Below are 14158 nucleotides of genomic sequence, written 5' to 3'. Positions count from 1 at the left end.
TGTGTGACACATCACCCATCCAGCACCAGGATGGAGAGCAGGGGCGCGCTGATCAGCACAGGTCCGTGACGCAGGAGGCTCCCATGGAGTGGTTCCATTTACAAGCTGGGCCCAGTGCAACGAGCCGGATCAAGAGAAGGACAGTGACAACAGGTATGTCTGCGTGAACGGCTGTGGATCAGACAGCACCGGGAAGTGCGTCCCCACGAGCAACTGTCCCTCCTAGAACACGGGCTGCTCGAGCTGTGACGTAGACAGCGAGTGCCTCTCGTACTCGAATAGCGCCAACAGCGTTCAGCCAAATAAGCGATTGTGCACCCCGGGCTGCCGGACAGGTGGAGTCCTTTGCGCCTTTCTGCACGTGCATGCGAGGATACAGCCTTAAGAATGACGACTGCGCCCCTCAGACCAGGAAGGCCGGCTCCACAACGATCATCGTCACCGTCCTCGCCCTGTGGTCCTTGCTCTTGTGTGCTGGTTTGTCCTGCGGCGACAGCAGGGATCGAAGGGGATCTAGACAGTAGAGACCAGGAGGCTCATGGCAATGATAGGTTTTGACTCTACAGCTGCGCGAGCCAGTTTATAGTGAGTGAATGCTTAGGATCCACATCGGGCCCGATAACTACTTGCAGATTGGCAGCAAGGTTCCACATTGGAGTCCTGAAGGGTTGTGAGGAAAAAAGTATCAACCACCTGGAGCTTTGGAGTAACCCAAAGATTATAAGCAGGCCAAGTGAGCGTGAGATGATAGATGCAATCGCGTACTAGCCAACCATAGACCCACAGCTCGCCGACCTCATACTGCTAAAATGAACGCTCACAGAACCACAACCCCCAGTGGAACCCGAGACCTGATGGCTGTTGTCACCGAATCGAATAGAAGCATCGTTAAAAAGGACAGTGACAAACTGAACTCCTGCTTGACATGAAGAAGAACCAAGAAGCAAGGCATCACTGGAAGTACACACTCACGTCGGGTATACACGCCACACAGAGAACTGAAGAATGCACTAGACCTGAGTATGCTATTAAAAGAAGCCTCTCATTATACTATCCACGACTAATTTTCATCTCATTTGCAGGCAGGGTCCCGACAACATAGCACCAGAAAAGTATATAGTATAGCTCCTTCATTCTTCTTCCTCTAATTACATCACTCTCGTAGTCAATGTAAGTAAGCAGATCATAATATGATGAAGGCAAACCAGATATAACAACCTCAATCTCCATATTGTTTGGATAAATGCAAAAGTAAAATCCCCTAGTTGGTTGTCCTATGTACAGCAGTTCCTTAGAGTATTTAATATCACATTTATAGCCTTATCCTGAATGGCAGGACGAAGGATAGGCATGGCATTACTGCGGGCATAGGCGACAGATACTGCACCCTGGGGTCGAGTCACCACTCTTTCTCTTTCCGTGCTGCTCTTTTTGATAGAGTTGAACGCAGATTGGACCACTTTATGAACATTTTTATGCTTGATCTGGTATCCTTGAACAGGTTGTAGAGGTAAATCTGGAAGGAGCGAGTTGGAAGGGTGCATAGCAGCACGAAACAAGCTTTCGTCTATTGGTACGTCATCTTCGATACAGCTATCTTCGCCAGTACTAGAGCAGGTATCAATGCTTTCCAGTAGATGAAGACTGGCATCTATGACATGATCGGTATCTGTATTATCAAGCACGCCTTCCTTATTAGTAGCGTTAACCTCTTGAGGATTGTCACATGACTCGGAAGTAGAGCTCTCAGTATCCCCCTCTAGTTTCTTCTCTATTAGTTTCATAGCTTTACAGCGCTCTCTCTCTGTTTCTACCAAAATGTTATCTTTGAGGAAACAGATGTCAGTAATAATGTTCTGTATGAGATAGTTGGCTTTTAGAAACCTTATAAGAAACTCGCGCCTTGAGACAGACAGGGGAATTTGGGTCCTGATCACAGACTCCACCATAACAGGGTCTTTGTCTGCACAAGAGCGGAGGATAAACATAGACTCATAGCTAGTCATCAACATCTGCGTCATGATGAGCTTTGCATGAAACAGCATTGTAAGACAATTGAGTAGGGTTAAGAAGCGTGTACCGTGGCATATATTGAAATACGAGGAGCTAGTTACAGAATCTGGAACAGATTGGTTGATAAATCTATTTGCCATGTGGTGCTTTGAAGTAGTGAGAGGAGAAGCCAAGTTTTGCTCTAGATTCAAATCAGACAGATATGCATCTAGATCAAGTAGCGTGTCAAATGCACAAACAGAAGAAGAGAAATTGCTGCTACTCCCATAATTCCTTGCACAACCTTTGGAGTCGGGCTGTGTACTATGAATATTCTCATATTTAAAGTAAAACGGAAGCAACCTGACAAATGATCCTGCAAATTCATAAATTGTCATGCGCAGAGACGGAGATTGAAGTAACGTATACAGATGGCTGTTAATGTCTTCCTCAAGGTACTTGGCACTATTGTAGTTAAGCTCCGGAGATGGAAGATGGGGGAGTAAGAACTGGAGGTCAGAGGACATAGACATTAGTATGGTTTTAAACAAGCTATCGGGAAACAGGCTTTTAACTTGATGAAGGAAATAAAGAACATCCAAGCGGCAGTCCTGAAGTATATCAAGCAGAAAGTATAGGGCGGCATCATAAGGACTCCATGAGCATACCTGCTCTTCTGTAATCGCTATCATTAATTCTGTTAGTGTCTTGGCGCAAAAGCTCATGCTAGGGGGATCCTGGAAAATAGGTCTGAATGCAAGCATACCATCACTAGCGATTGCTCGCCCAATTCGTTCTAGTTCTCTTTCACGAAGAGGTGTATCGCTAGAAATAGCATTACATTGCTTTCGAAAGGGTCTGTGGCTCAATAACTTATCAAGATTATCGTACTGAATGCATCCCAGTTGAGCGGAGCAGAGTGGGCAGAGATCCTTTGGTGTGATTAGTTTATTAACGTGTTGCGTTTCTTGGTTAAAGGTTTGTCGCGTAGAAAGGCTTTGAACTTCCCAACCATGCTTCAATGCTATCTTAGTTAAAGTGGTCATGACTCGTCCATCAAGATGCGGGTGTAGAACCATGGCTATTGGGTTAAAGTAGTACACATCGCCTATGCCCATTGCAGCTAAGCGAGCATTTTCATTCATCAGGTTTGCTGCCCATTCAACAGCCGCTTGAAGAAGCGAAGACAGCTCTTTTATAAGAATGCCTGGGAGATGCTGGCTAGTGCTTATAACAGGAACTCTAAACGTATATTCAAGACGTGAATAACAGTTATGCGCAAGAACAATTAAACACGTTTCCACATCTGGTCCACGCTGCTTTAGAGACGCTGCATAAAGGGTACACCAACTCATAGCCGGTGCCAGCCGGTCTTCCGTCCTCTGAAGCGACACCGGAGCTGAAGTAGTTGTAGGAAATTTACTTTGGGGTTATCGATATGGAAGGCAGCCTATCTTTCTAGCAGTATCTATCAGGAGATCCTCTGTGATGTGGGCCGACTTCAACCATGGGAATAGATATAAAAGCTCCAGCTGGATCTTGGTGCCAGACTTTTCACTGAGTATGCTCTTTAGATCGCTAGCCTTGACTAAACCTGCATTAGTCATAGCATGCTTCTTGAGCGTGGCTGTATAGCGTGATTTCACGTAATTAAGTTGATAGAAGGGAAAGTATTTGCTTTGAATAAGCTCATAATTTCCGTCATGGAGGAGAAGTGCCATCAGGAGCAGTCGGTCCTCCGCCTCTGAAAACCTCTTCTTTTGCAATATCTCTGGTACTACAGGTTTAGGTTGTGCTCCGATTGTGGGAGGGGCGGTGGAGACTGAAATCTTTGTCCGCCCAGAAGACAGTAACGAGTGTCTGTATGGTTCGAGTACGCCCGGTCCCCCTAGTGCTGAAAGCCCAGGCTGGCGCATTCTAACCAAAGAGTGATCTTGTGTAGAAGTGCTACTCGTGCTTGTGCAGAGACCTACTGACTCCTGCAACCGGCCCCAAACGGTTCGACAGATTCCTTCAGGCAGCGATGACCGCTTTGCCACATACGCCCAGGAGATTGGCGCCTGCTTCACCGGGCTAAGGAAGGCAGGAGCGACGGTGGTCAACGGCGGAGGCAGGTTTGGTGCCGGCCAATGGCCCACTTCGATCGATGGTAGGGCTGGAAGAGTTGCAGGAAGTGGCACGGAAAGGGGATCCAACCTAGCGGTCGCTTGAGCTGATTGTAAAACACTCTCGTTGATTGCTGTGAGTAGGAGAACAAGATCCTTATATGGCAACCCCGCGATCATGATTGGGAGCCCTGTTTTATCATCAACATAGCAAGAAGACTGCTCCGCTACACCTTCTGTGGTCTGCATTTAAAAGTAGGGCTAAGCAGCGACTGAAACAGCGTTACTTTACGCAATTTATAATCATTTTTGGTGAATTGGTGAAACTGATAGAAATATTTAGCACCGTTAATGCTAGAGTTGGTGGCATCGGACGGAAAGACATGGAAAGTTGGGGCTGCAGAGTTAGACGCGCTTCTTGCTAATCACAGGGAGTTGGTCGAGGACGGAAAACTCAAATTGGATTATCCCTCAGCCATAGTCGAGCACGTCGTGGAATGGATATCAACTTTTGGAAAAGGGTCCATATCATCGCAGGACGCACAGAAAAACAAAGAGCTACGGCAGCAGTTCTTCTTATTGCTGAGCAAAGAAGAGTTGCTATCTACATTGGAGATAGCGGAAAGAATTGGACTCAATAGTCTCTTAGATGGTGGTGCGCAATATGTGTCCGATCTTCTCTCCAATATGACAGATGCAGAAATGAAGGCATATCTTGATGTAGAGCGAGACCCCCTAAGTGCTGACGCTGAGGAGAAGGTCCATGAGCTGTTGAAATATGTTACAGAGGAATAGATTCAGAATAGAATGCGTATGCTTTCAGGAAGGCGCTTGGAAAACTCAAGTATCTTCGGCATTGGAACAACAAGCCTCCAACTACTTTGACGTTTAACGACGATCTTTCCATCAATGAGCTCGAAGATTGATGCTTGCATTAATTGATACATTTGCGTAGATAAGTGCGCTCCTTTTCCAGAGCTGAATGCGCTGATAACATTTGAAAGAGTAAACATGGGGCTGTTCTGACATCTGCAATAATCTATTATTGCACCCAAAAGATAGCATGCTTCATTCGAAAGACCCTCGAGCGCTTGCGCTTGCTGATCTGGATGAGAAGATTGAATATATAAAACTGCAGCATGGTTGAATGCATCTACAGAAGGCTTCTTGGGGCATCTCATAAAGCTCAAGTAGATCGCTGATGTCAATTGCAGATAGAGGTAGCAATCACGTATTAGAGAAACTATCCATGATAAGGTATCTTCTATCTCGGGAGACCTCAGAATTTCTTCTAGTGCATCATTCCAAGCTATCACGTCAAATAGTTTAGAAGATTCTATTGATAGTAAAGATTGTTTGTCTACAACCTTCTTGAGAGTGGGCTCAGGGGATCCAGCTGATAAAGGGTGACTATCAGGGATAGCGAGAGTGAGCCTATCTAGTATGAACTGTCTCAAAAAGCTTATGCTTGCTTTATGTGCTAATTCTTTGAGATTGTGGCCTGTCGGGATCGGTGCAAGTGATAGGTTCTGCATAGTGTCCACAAGCTCATACGTGAACCTGGACTGAACACGCATGGGTAGTGACGACACAAATTTGTATACGCGCGTGGTGTAGATAGCGCAAATCGTGCGTGTCTCAGAGTGACATAAATCAAATAATTTGTATAGAAAAGAGCCTGAAGCCAGATAGTTATCAATATTCTCTATGATTAGCACAATTGGTCCTCCATTAACAAGCAACTCCATAGCCTTTTCAAGTAGTAAATGCCTTGCCGCTCTCTTCTTAGGATCGAAGCCTTCGTCCAGCACAGAGCATATTCTTGAGCATAGCTGCAATGGGTCAACGGAGATGGCATCCGCTTGAATAATATGGGGTAAAGTATTGTTGTCTAAATCACTATTTAGTTCTCGCGTTGCTTGGGCAATAGCTAGGCCAATCAGTTGAGTCTTTCCCGACCCACGGAGCCCCCTGATAAGTAGCGTAGATGATATCCCATGCCGAGCAGTTCCCAAAATATGCAGCTTAACAGTCTTGAGCTGTTGTTCCAGACCGATGAGCTTCTCCGGGATGTAGGTTCCCAGCAGCCTTGGAAGGACATATGGCCTGGTCCATATGAAGGGGGACTCTGGTGAGCCGGAGCTTTCGTCCCCGAGAGAACCATCGGGGGGAACCCGAACATGGGACATCTCGGCAGCTGTTATTTACTTTCCAGTGGGTCGCGGCGCTTTTAACCGAGGATGCTCGTGAGATCAGCATCCCCCGCTTCGAGAATAGTCATGATAGAAACATTGAACTGTCTACCAACGGCTATTCCTAACTCACGGGAAGATCCAGCAAAGACACGGACAGGGGTCTTCGATAGGTGACAAAGGTAGTCAACCTGAGACTTTACCAAAGGTGGACAGTTGTTGGCCATGAAGACCAGCTGTGCCTTTCCGTCTCGTATATTCCTTATAGCCTGATCAGTCCCAAGGGTGTATTTGCCTGACTTAACAACTAGGGTGAGCGTGAGAGAGATGGAATCCTGCGCCTTCTTTGTTGCAACCTTGGTGGACATCTCAGCGGACCCCGTTTTAGAAGGCAAAAAAGTAAATTGAAATAGTTACTTTTTTTTGGTTTTATTGGGCCCGGAAAGATCTTACAGAATGGGTAATTCGCAAAAGCACGCCACTTTCAAGCGGAAGCACACAAAGGTTGGGCACCAGCCTGCAAAACCAGCAAACTACACAGACACTTCTGTGAGCTTCAAGCGCATCAACATGCTTCAACAGAGTATCACCGTGGATAAGAGTAAGGAGGTATATCTATCTGCCCGGCATCAGACGGTAGGCACTCTTATATCCCAGCTGAAGAATTCTTCTGTGCTAACACGCCGTGAGGCTGTCCTGGCACTTCACGGGCTTTGTAAGCAGCACGGAGCAAGATTTGCATACGACAAAGGGGTGGAGGTTGCTGATGCTTGCCTTAATAGCATCCTTGATTCAGATGCAAAGGTGCGCAAGGGTGCCGCAGACACGCTGCTCCTTGTATCATCACTTTCTCCGTGCGTAGTCTCTGCACTTGGACGTGTGTTCTCACTGAAGTTAGAACTAGCCTTTGGATCCCTCAGCGACAGCATAGTAGCAGACGCTTTGCGGTTAGTGCAAGCACCTATTACAAGTGGCCTTGATGATTCTATTATAAGACTCTTTCCATCACTACTGCGCAAACAGTCACTCCTTGCAGTCACATCCGTAGCTCTACGAAATTATCTGGCTGACTCACAATCTGCTAAAAGTGACACCTTCAAAGCATCTCCATGGGTTGCCTTGGCTGATCTCTGGGCAAGTGAGCTTCGCGATACTGGGAGTGCAGACGTCAGACATACTGCTCTTACTGAGAGTTTAAAATCTTGCACTGATGCACTATTAGATGTGCTCTTAGACGTTGATAGTGATTGTAGCTTCTCGTGGCAAACCGACGAGACTAAAACGCATGCATTGAAGTACTTCACTGTGCTATACACTCTTTATATTGTGTTAAAGATCCTTCCTCAATCTATCGACGGTGATAAGGAAACCACGGCACGTGTGACGCGCTTTCTAAGGGTTTTTCCTGTGTCCGCAGTGTCATTTACAGATATCACAGCAAGATCTTTGGCGCAAGTCTTTAACTTATTGATTGTCTATGTTGCAGTTCGGTTTGGCCTCTTCGACGAGCTCTTTCGTGCAGATTTGTCGAGCAGGCACTCAAGTCTCAACAAGGAAACAAGCTTCACTTCACTAGCATCATGTCTATCGATTTCGCAAGCAGCTGATGAACAGGACATATCCAATGCCAGTCCAAAGGAACAACTGGCCGAATGGACATCTGTTTTGGTTGATATGTCATCCAACATAGGTGATTCGCTCTCTCACCTTGAGGGTCACATTAAGGGATCTTTATCTATATCTTTGCCATCTATTTATATTGACTTTACATGTGCAGTTTGTCAATTGCTTCAGTATTCTAGATTTGGTAACTTCTCTATCCTCAAAAAGCTTCTTCTCTTTGCTCCGATCTCTTGCAAGCGTCAGATAATAATACAATGCCTTGAGTATGCGCAGACAGCTATGGAATCGTCCCGGTTAGATTGCTTAGACGGGCTGCCAACTGAGGTAGACCATTTGATTGTTCTAGGACTTCAGGAGTTGTGTAGAAGACCGGCACAAGGCGCAGAGCTTTGGAAACTTGTGTATCAACTTGCGTTACAGAGGATATGCATAGGGGTGCCCTTTTCTGAGCAAGTAGTGGACTCACTACGCACAGTCTTACAAGTAGAGATTAAAGGAAAGATTATCTCGATTGCTGCGTTTGTTGGAAAAACGTACGATCCTTATTGTAAGGACCGCATCATGCACCTGTTGAGCAGTTCCTAAAGCCAACTCACATCACTTCCCTCTCAATATAAACCTTGATGTGTTTTTCTAAAAGATATCAAGGATGTTTCGCCATGCAGCAAGATTTACTTTCCATGCTTATGATTGGCATGTGTCCCGTGTCCGGCGTAGTGCTTGTTATGTCCACCATGATGCTTGTCGTGTCTACTATGTTCATTAGGAGAGGACGTTGAGCCATGCATATGTATATTATTTGCTGCGCTCTTCTCCGTGGTGCGTGAACCGCTCATTTCACCCTCTGTTTCCTCGTGCCTTGAGTTGCGCGAGGATCCAGCCTTGCTAGTTCTTTTCCTACACTCTTGTAATATCTCCTTCAAGAGTGTTAAGATGAGACACAACGAGAAAAATACCGTGTAAAAGAAGATTGGCACGGTCCAAACAGCCGCTACGAACTTCCCTTTGACAAAGAAGTAGTCTGTTGAAATGTACTTTTTCTCCAAAAGTAGAGCCACGTTGCTGCGCAGGAATTCGTCTATCCAAGACGTGAGATAAGAGAAACCCAGGAGGATGAATATAATCACCAAGGACCCTAGAGCTGACTTCATTGACAATATAAGCCCTACGATCATCACTGCGTGTATGCTGAGTATGACGGCGCAGAGGGGGTCCTTAAAGGAAACGGTCTTGTAATATTCTGGCAGATCCTTGATAAATCCCCATAGGCCAAGAACGGCAGTACTCAGCTGTATCATGTAAATTTTTTCGTGACAACTGTTAACAACAAAACTCTAGACAAAACTCAGGTGACTGTCTTTGTCTAGGCGGCGTCTAAGTAGCGTCTAGCCAATTGAAGAAAACAGTCAGGCGTGAATCAACGTTAGGCTAAGGTTTTACAGATCGAATGAGCTATCGATTATTGTTGCGAGCTCAACCATTGCACACCGCAGATCTTCCTCTCAGCAACTGCACTATTTACTGCAAGGGACCCACAACTCCCTCGCCCCTCAGGCTTCGAGTTCTTGCTACTAGGGCCGGGGCACGCTGTGTCTTCAAGATGAGCTCAGCTGTCACACACGTGATTTTAGATCCAGTAAGGACTCCACAGTGGAATATAGATGATGCTGGAATTCATGTTGTTCATCCTCGATGGATTATAGATTGCTTCAATTCAAACAAGCGTTTAGACGAGCGTAACTATTTCGCTACCGATAGTCATTCGCAGCAACGGTTAGTTGAGAGTGCTCAGTTCGAAACAATAAATCATGACGAGTCGCCAGATGCATATTTCGAGTCTGCAGCCGTTACTAGGTTGCAGGCCATTGAGGCGTTACTAAATGAAAAGCTTCCGTCTTCCCCAGAGGAGTTTCTCAACAAAGCGGACTACTATCAATGTACTAGAGAGGGAAGGATGCGAGTGGCTAAGAGTCTATTGCAATGGCGTTTTCTGCGCCCAAGATCCAGATTGATGAGCGGATCGTTCATAGGAGGCCCATCCATTAAATACAAAAATGTCGGCGTCACAAATACATATAGGGCAACTCCAATTGTATGCAAAAAGCAACATTTTGATCAGCAGATGTCTGCGTGGAAACTCGAAATGACTGACTATCTTTTAACGCACCCTCCAACAGGTCCCACTCCAATACACTCAAAAAACATGTATGTCCTTTGTCACGTATACGTTGATGCATTTTTCATATCTTCCTCCTTAAGCTTTCTGTCTTCTAATGAAAGAACACGGTTGATTGGAGCACCCGTTATTATTGCCAACCAATTTGATAGCAAGGAAGCCAACGATGGAGCTATTATTCTGGACTGTACCAAGGCTGCCAAGCAAATGGGAATTGAATCTGGTATGACGGTAGGAGAGGCCTTTGAACGCTGTCCCACTACTCAGGTTCTAAGCTATGATACCAAAATGTATAATACTAAAGGTCAGGAGTTATTTAAAGTTCTTGGCCAGTTCAGCAAAGCTATCATGCCCATGAATTACAACGAGGCAGTTCTAGATTTATCGGGCCACGTTAGTCTTTCTGCAGCTAATGGTAATAGTTGCTTAGCACTAGGGTTACAACTGCAACAGCGTGTTCTTCAAGAGACTGGCTTGCATTGCTCCTTGGGATTTGGTGACTCCCTCTTTGCAGCTCAAATTGCCACAAAGCTGGCCGGTTCTAATGGAATATTCTCTGCTACGTCATCTACCTGTAGAACACTGTTAATTAATAGACCTCTGTCTTTTCTTCCAGGCCTTTCTTCAGAGGTAGAGCAGCAATTTGCTGAACAACTTGGAATTACCAAGTGTGGAGAGATTCTAAGTGCACAAATTGGAGATATCTGCCAAATAATTAGCGTAGACCAAGCGAAGCAGCTAATTTCCATGCTGAAGGGGCGCACTGATGACGCATCGAAAGGATTTTTTCCTGTCAGAACAGAAGGGCTTCAACCTAGAGCTCGCAAGCTTTTCCTCAACACCTTGGAAAGCAAACAGATACACAAAAAGTCTACAGAAACGCTATCTTCAAAGGCATTAAGGCGCCTCAGCATACTGACTAGACCTCTTCCTGGACAAGTGCACTCTCTACAAGACGATATTTCTTTAGACAAATCTGTGTCTCCATTGATCACAGAACTCTATTTACGAATGCTACGCAAAAACCTTTCACTGACATCTGAAACAAAGCTCACCATCACACTTCAATTGAAACAGTCCAACCCTTTAGCGAATGAAATCCAGAATGAGCCTAATACAGATCACTACTCTATTACTGCAACTACAGAACTTTTCAATGTTACTGTTTCTACCACTCCCAAACCAGATTATCACATTCTGAAGAGTGCTGCGAAAAGATGCGTAAAGGACTTGTGGAGTCAAGTCCCGAAAGGCTTACTTTCTAGAGCAAATTCTTGCTCAACTCATCAACGACCTATAGAGAGGAGCTTCGGGGCTAAACCATCCTTGCATCAACAAGGTGCTTTCGACGTTCTATATGAAGCTTCTTCAACTCTGTCTCACCTACTGATAAACACCGGTGTAAGTAATGTAGCTGATACTAGTAACCACAGCTCTCAAACGCTATCTGACAGTGACACACCTGGCGACGCCTTTAAGGAGCAGTGTGAATCGGAAGCACCCTTGGCCACTGATCTACCTGGACATAAAGGCCCTGCATGTCGCCTAAATGAATCGGTGCGGCCACTCACACACTATACCAAAGCGTACTCCATGCCTTCGAGGGCATATGAGCATACCTGTCTTTTTAGCACAGACGTGGAGATGCGTGTAAAAGCTTATGGTGATGCAGTCAACCTTATGCTGAGTCGGGACGTATCGGGTGAATCCGCTGAGACGCGCAAATGGCTTCTGCAGGCTGCTCTACATAGCTTTGTGGTACAGCTCTGCTCTGATGGGGATTTAGAAGGGGTCTTATACTTGTCTAAGAGATATCAATTTACCAAGGAAACGTGTGACTACGTAAACATGAGGTTTTCTAATAAAATACTATGATGTTACCATATATCTTCGGTATCTAGGGCCCTCCATCTATCTGTTGTAGACTTTTCTTTGCTGAACTCATCCTCGGAATTTGAGTCTATCGTCTTCTGGGAGCTCTGATTTGAACTTGGTGATGAAAGACAGACACTTATTTTTCGCTTCTGATGGGCAGGCTTTTTCAAGGATTTAATTATTATAGTTGGTTTGCTTGTGCTACCTTTCTCAGTGGTTTTTCCAGAGTCAGAAGAGCACTGCTCTGGAGGACTTGTGTCTTTATCTTCACTTGCTATATCGCTTTTACCTTTATCCAACAATATACTCTCAGCTTCACTTAAGGCCACCTTGCTTGTCTCTTCCAAGGGCAACTCTTCTTCTATTGAGCCAGGAGATTGCTTATTTTCGAGTACATAGTCACGTTCACCACATCCTTCAGCTTCACACTCCTCTTCAACTTTTTGATCCCCAAGGGTATCAGAGGAGCACAACAATAAATGGGTCAAGCCAGAAATCGTTTCCTTTAGGGTATGGTATTCCTTCTCAGTTAAACGTATTGGAGTATTAGTTCCTTCTGATGTCGTGACAATGGATAGAGAATGCTCTGTGCCATCCCGGATACCGGTTGACAGAGTTACTGATAGATTTCTCAACGTATCTATGGGTAAATCATTTCGTAATGACGATATGCTAGTTAATACACTCTCAGCCATCAGAGAGTTAGACTTTGCGGCGGCCAAAATCTGCTTCAAAGAGTTTATGCTCAAAGTGGCCGTAGATCTTTCTGTGTGTTCTAAGTGTTCTATAAATTTCTGTAGATCTTCAATATTTTTTACATCGTCGATGCTGTCTGAAAGGGGTGACTGATGGGAATCGGTACTATGTGCACACAGAGTATTTTCTATTGATAATTTCGTAAGTAGCTCTTCTATATACCTCTCTTTAGCACCAATTATTTCCTGTTGCTCCTTAAATTTATGCAACTGTTCATATTTTGTTGTTTCCAATTCTATTTGCAGCCTTTGGTTAATATCCTTAAGCTGAGCACACCGGGCTATTATGCTAGTTACTCCCCAGGAATGGGGTTGTTGATGAAGGACTGGCTGCATTTCTGCAGGGCTGGTTTGAGTGAATAGGGCAGAGATCTCAAATAGCTGATCTGCTACGATTGTCAGAGTATTACAAATATTGTGAACTAATAAATTATTATTCAGATTGGCATCATCTTCTCTATTGCTGTAAACGGTGCGCTCGCATAGCTCCTCTATCTTGTCGCATACAGCCAGATAGCTTTGCTGTATGGCAATATAGTTCTCAAGCTTAGACTCTAAAGCTGATGCACTTTTTGTTTTAATTAGCAACTCGTTCTTAAGAGACCTGTTCGAAAATGTTAAAGCTTCGACGCGATGAGTCAAAGTGGTTATCTGATCGTTTAATAACTTAACGTCACATTCAGCTGGCATAACTTTTTCGCTGTCCTCCTCGTACCTTTCACCTACTGTCCCTACTCTGTCTCTACATTCTAGCTGTGTAATACGTTTCATAAGTTCGGCATTTTCAGCAGCCAAGGCTTTGTAGTTTTCTAGTAACTTATTATGCTCCCCCCTCTGCGCAAGCAATTTAAGTATCTCTATAGATATTTGTTTCAGATTGCAATCTTCTTGGATTTCTTCTGAATGTGCCTCCAGCATCCGTTGGAGCCAAAGATAAGCATTTCTAATATCCTCTCTGAGGCTTTCTGTTAGTGTTGATGGAATCCGGTATGATGGTGTGTCATTAGACGCCGCGGCTTCCTTTACGGCTACATTTAGCACGTTGACTACTCCCTGCAATTCTGCTACTTTTGGAAGCATGCTAGTGCAGAGACCACATGGAATATTTGCAGTATTGCTAGTGTCATTGAGTCTTGGAGAGAAGATATCATTTGCCTGTTGTGTATTCTGTAAGACTAAACTAAGCCGCTGGATCTCTTCCTCAAGAGCTAAGCACCTTAGCCTGAGGGCTGCATTGTCCTCTAATTCCCTCAAAAGGCTTGACAGGCTGGCTTTCCGCTCGTCATTCTCCATAAACTTTTGTATCAGCTTTTAGGTCTATCTCCATGTTCTACGCCTGAAACTTATTCATTCAAACAGTACAAGTAGTACATGCATAGATACAGGTTTCTTTCTCTGGCTCTTCTATGAGTGTCAACTAATCATAACAATTAACCGTTC

The 14158-nt window shown here is 44.9% G+C and overlaps 9 protein-coding genes across 9 annotated transcripts; 3 read left to right on the top strand and 6 right to left on the bottom strand.

Moving 5' to 3' along the window:
* Positions 1-1274: 1274 nt before the first annotated feature.
* GL50803_00137718 (uncharacterized protein) lies at positions 1275-3347 on the bottom strand (the record flags this gene model as incomplete). Its single annotated transcript, XM_001709213.1, has 1 exon — positions 1275-3347. One exon carries the CDS (start codon positions 3345-3347, stop codon positions 1275-1277), a length of 2073 nt encoding a protein of 690 aa, XP_001709265.1.
* A 75-nt stretch (positions 3348-3422) lies between these two features.
* GL50803_002508 (uncharacterized protein) lies at positions 3423-4346 on the bottom strand (the record flags this gene model as incomplete). The annotated part of the gene is made up of 1 exon (XM_001709214.1): positions 3423-4346. One exon carries the CDS (start codon positions 4344-4346, stop codon positions 3423-3425), a length of 924 nt encoding a protein of 307 aa, XP_001709266.1.
* Positions 4347-4448: 102 nt separating this feature from the next.
* Positions 4449-4892, top strand: GL50803_002509 (Skp1 family, dimerization domain-containing protein; the record flags this gene model as incomplete). The annotated part of the gene is made up of 1 exon (XM_001709215.1): positions 4449-4892. The coding sequence occupies one exon, from the start codon at positions 4449-4451 to the stop codon at positions 4890-4892; it is 444 nt and encodes a 147-aa protein (XP_001709267.1).
* Positions 4893-4894: 2 nt separating this feature from the next.
* Positions 4895-6286, bottom strand: GL50803_0017291 (Orc4; the record flags this gene model as incomplete). The annotated part of the gene is made up of 1 exon (XM_001709216.1): positions 4895-6286. The coding sequence occupies one exon, from the start codon at positions 6284-6286 to the stop codon at positions 4895-4897; it is 1392 nt and encodes a 463-aa protein (XP_001709268.1).
* A 41-nt stretch (positions 6287-6327) lies between these two features.
* Positions 6328-6657, bottom strand: GL50803_0014321 (Ribosomal protein L30; the record flags this gene model as incomplete). Its single annotated transcript, XM_001709217.1, has 1 exon — positions 6328-6657. One exon carries the CDS (start codon positions 6655-6657, stop codon positions 6328-6330), a length of 330 nt encoding a protein of 109 aa, XP_001709269.1.
* Positions 6658-6745: 88 nt separating this feature from the next.
* On the top strand, positions 6746-8497 carry GL50803_0014322 (uncharacterized protein; the record flags this gene model as incomplete). The annotated part of the gene is made up of 1 exon (XM_038045758.1): positions 6746-8497. One exon carries the CDS (start codon positions 6746-6748, stop codon positions 8495-8497), a length of 1752 nt encoding a protein of 583 aa, XP_037902224.1.
* An 86-nt stretch (positions 8498-8583) lies between these two features.
* Positions 8584-9210, bottom strand: GL50803_006917 (Transmembrane domain-containing protein; the record flags this gene model as incomplete). The annotated part of the gene is made up of 1 exon (XM_001709218.1): positions 8584-9210. One exon carries the CDS (start codon positions 9208-9210, stop codon positions 8584-8586), a length of 627 nt encoding a protein of 208 aa, XP_001709270.1.
* Positions 9211-9359: 149 nt separating this feature from the next.
* On the top strand, positions 9360-11963 carry GL50803_006918 (DNA damage repair protein; the record flags this gene model as incomplete). Its single annotated transcript, XM_001709219.1, has 1 exon — positions 9360-11963. One exon carries the CDS (start codon positions 9360-9362, stop codon positions 11961-11963), a length of 2604 nt encoding a protein of 867 aa, XP_001709271.1.
* Positions 11964-11965: 2 nt separating this feature from the next.
* On the bottom strand, positions 11966-14011 carry GL50803_006919 (uncharacterized protein; the record flags this gene model as incomplete). The annotated part of the gene is made up of 1 exon (XM_038046319.1): positions 11966-14011. The coding sequence occupies one exon, from the start codon at positions 14009-14011 to the stop codon at positions 11966-11968; it is 2046 nt and encodes a 681-aa protein (XP_037902223.1).
* Positions 14012-14158: the final 147 nt, after the last annotated feature.

This window comes from Giardia intestinalis, chromosome 5 (assembly GCF_000002435.2).
Source record: "Giardia intestinalis strain WB C6 chromosome 5, whole genome shotgun sequence".
Lineage (NCBI taxonomy): Eukaryota > Fornicata > Diplomonadida > Hexamitidae > Giardia > Giardia duodenalis.
This window is presented reverse-complemented; position numbering and strand designations above follow the sequence as displayed.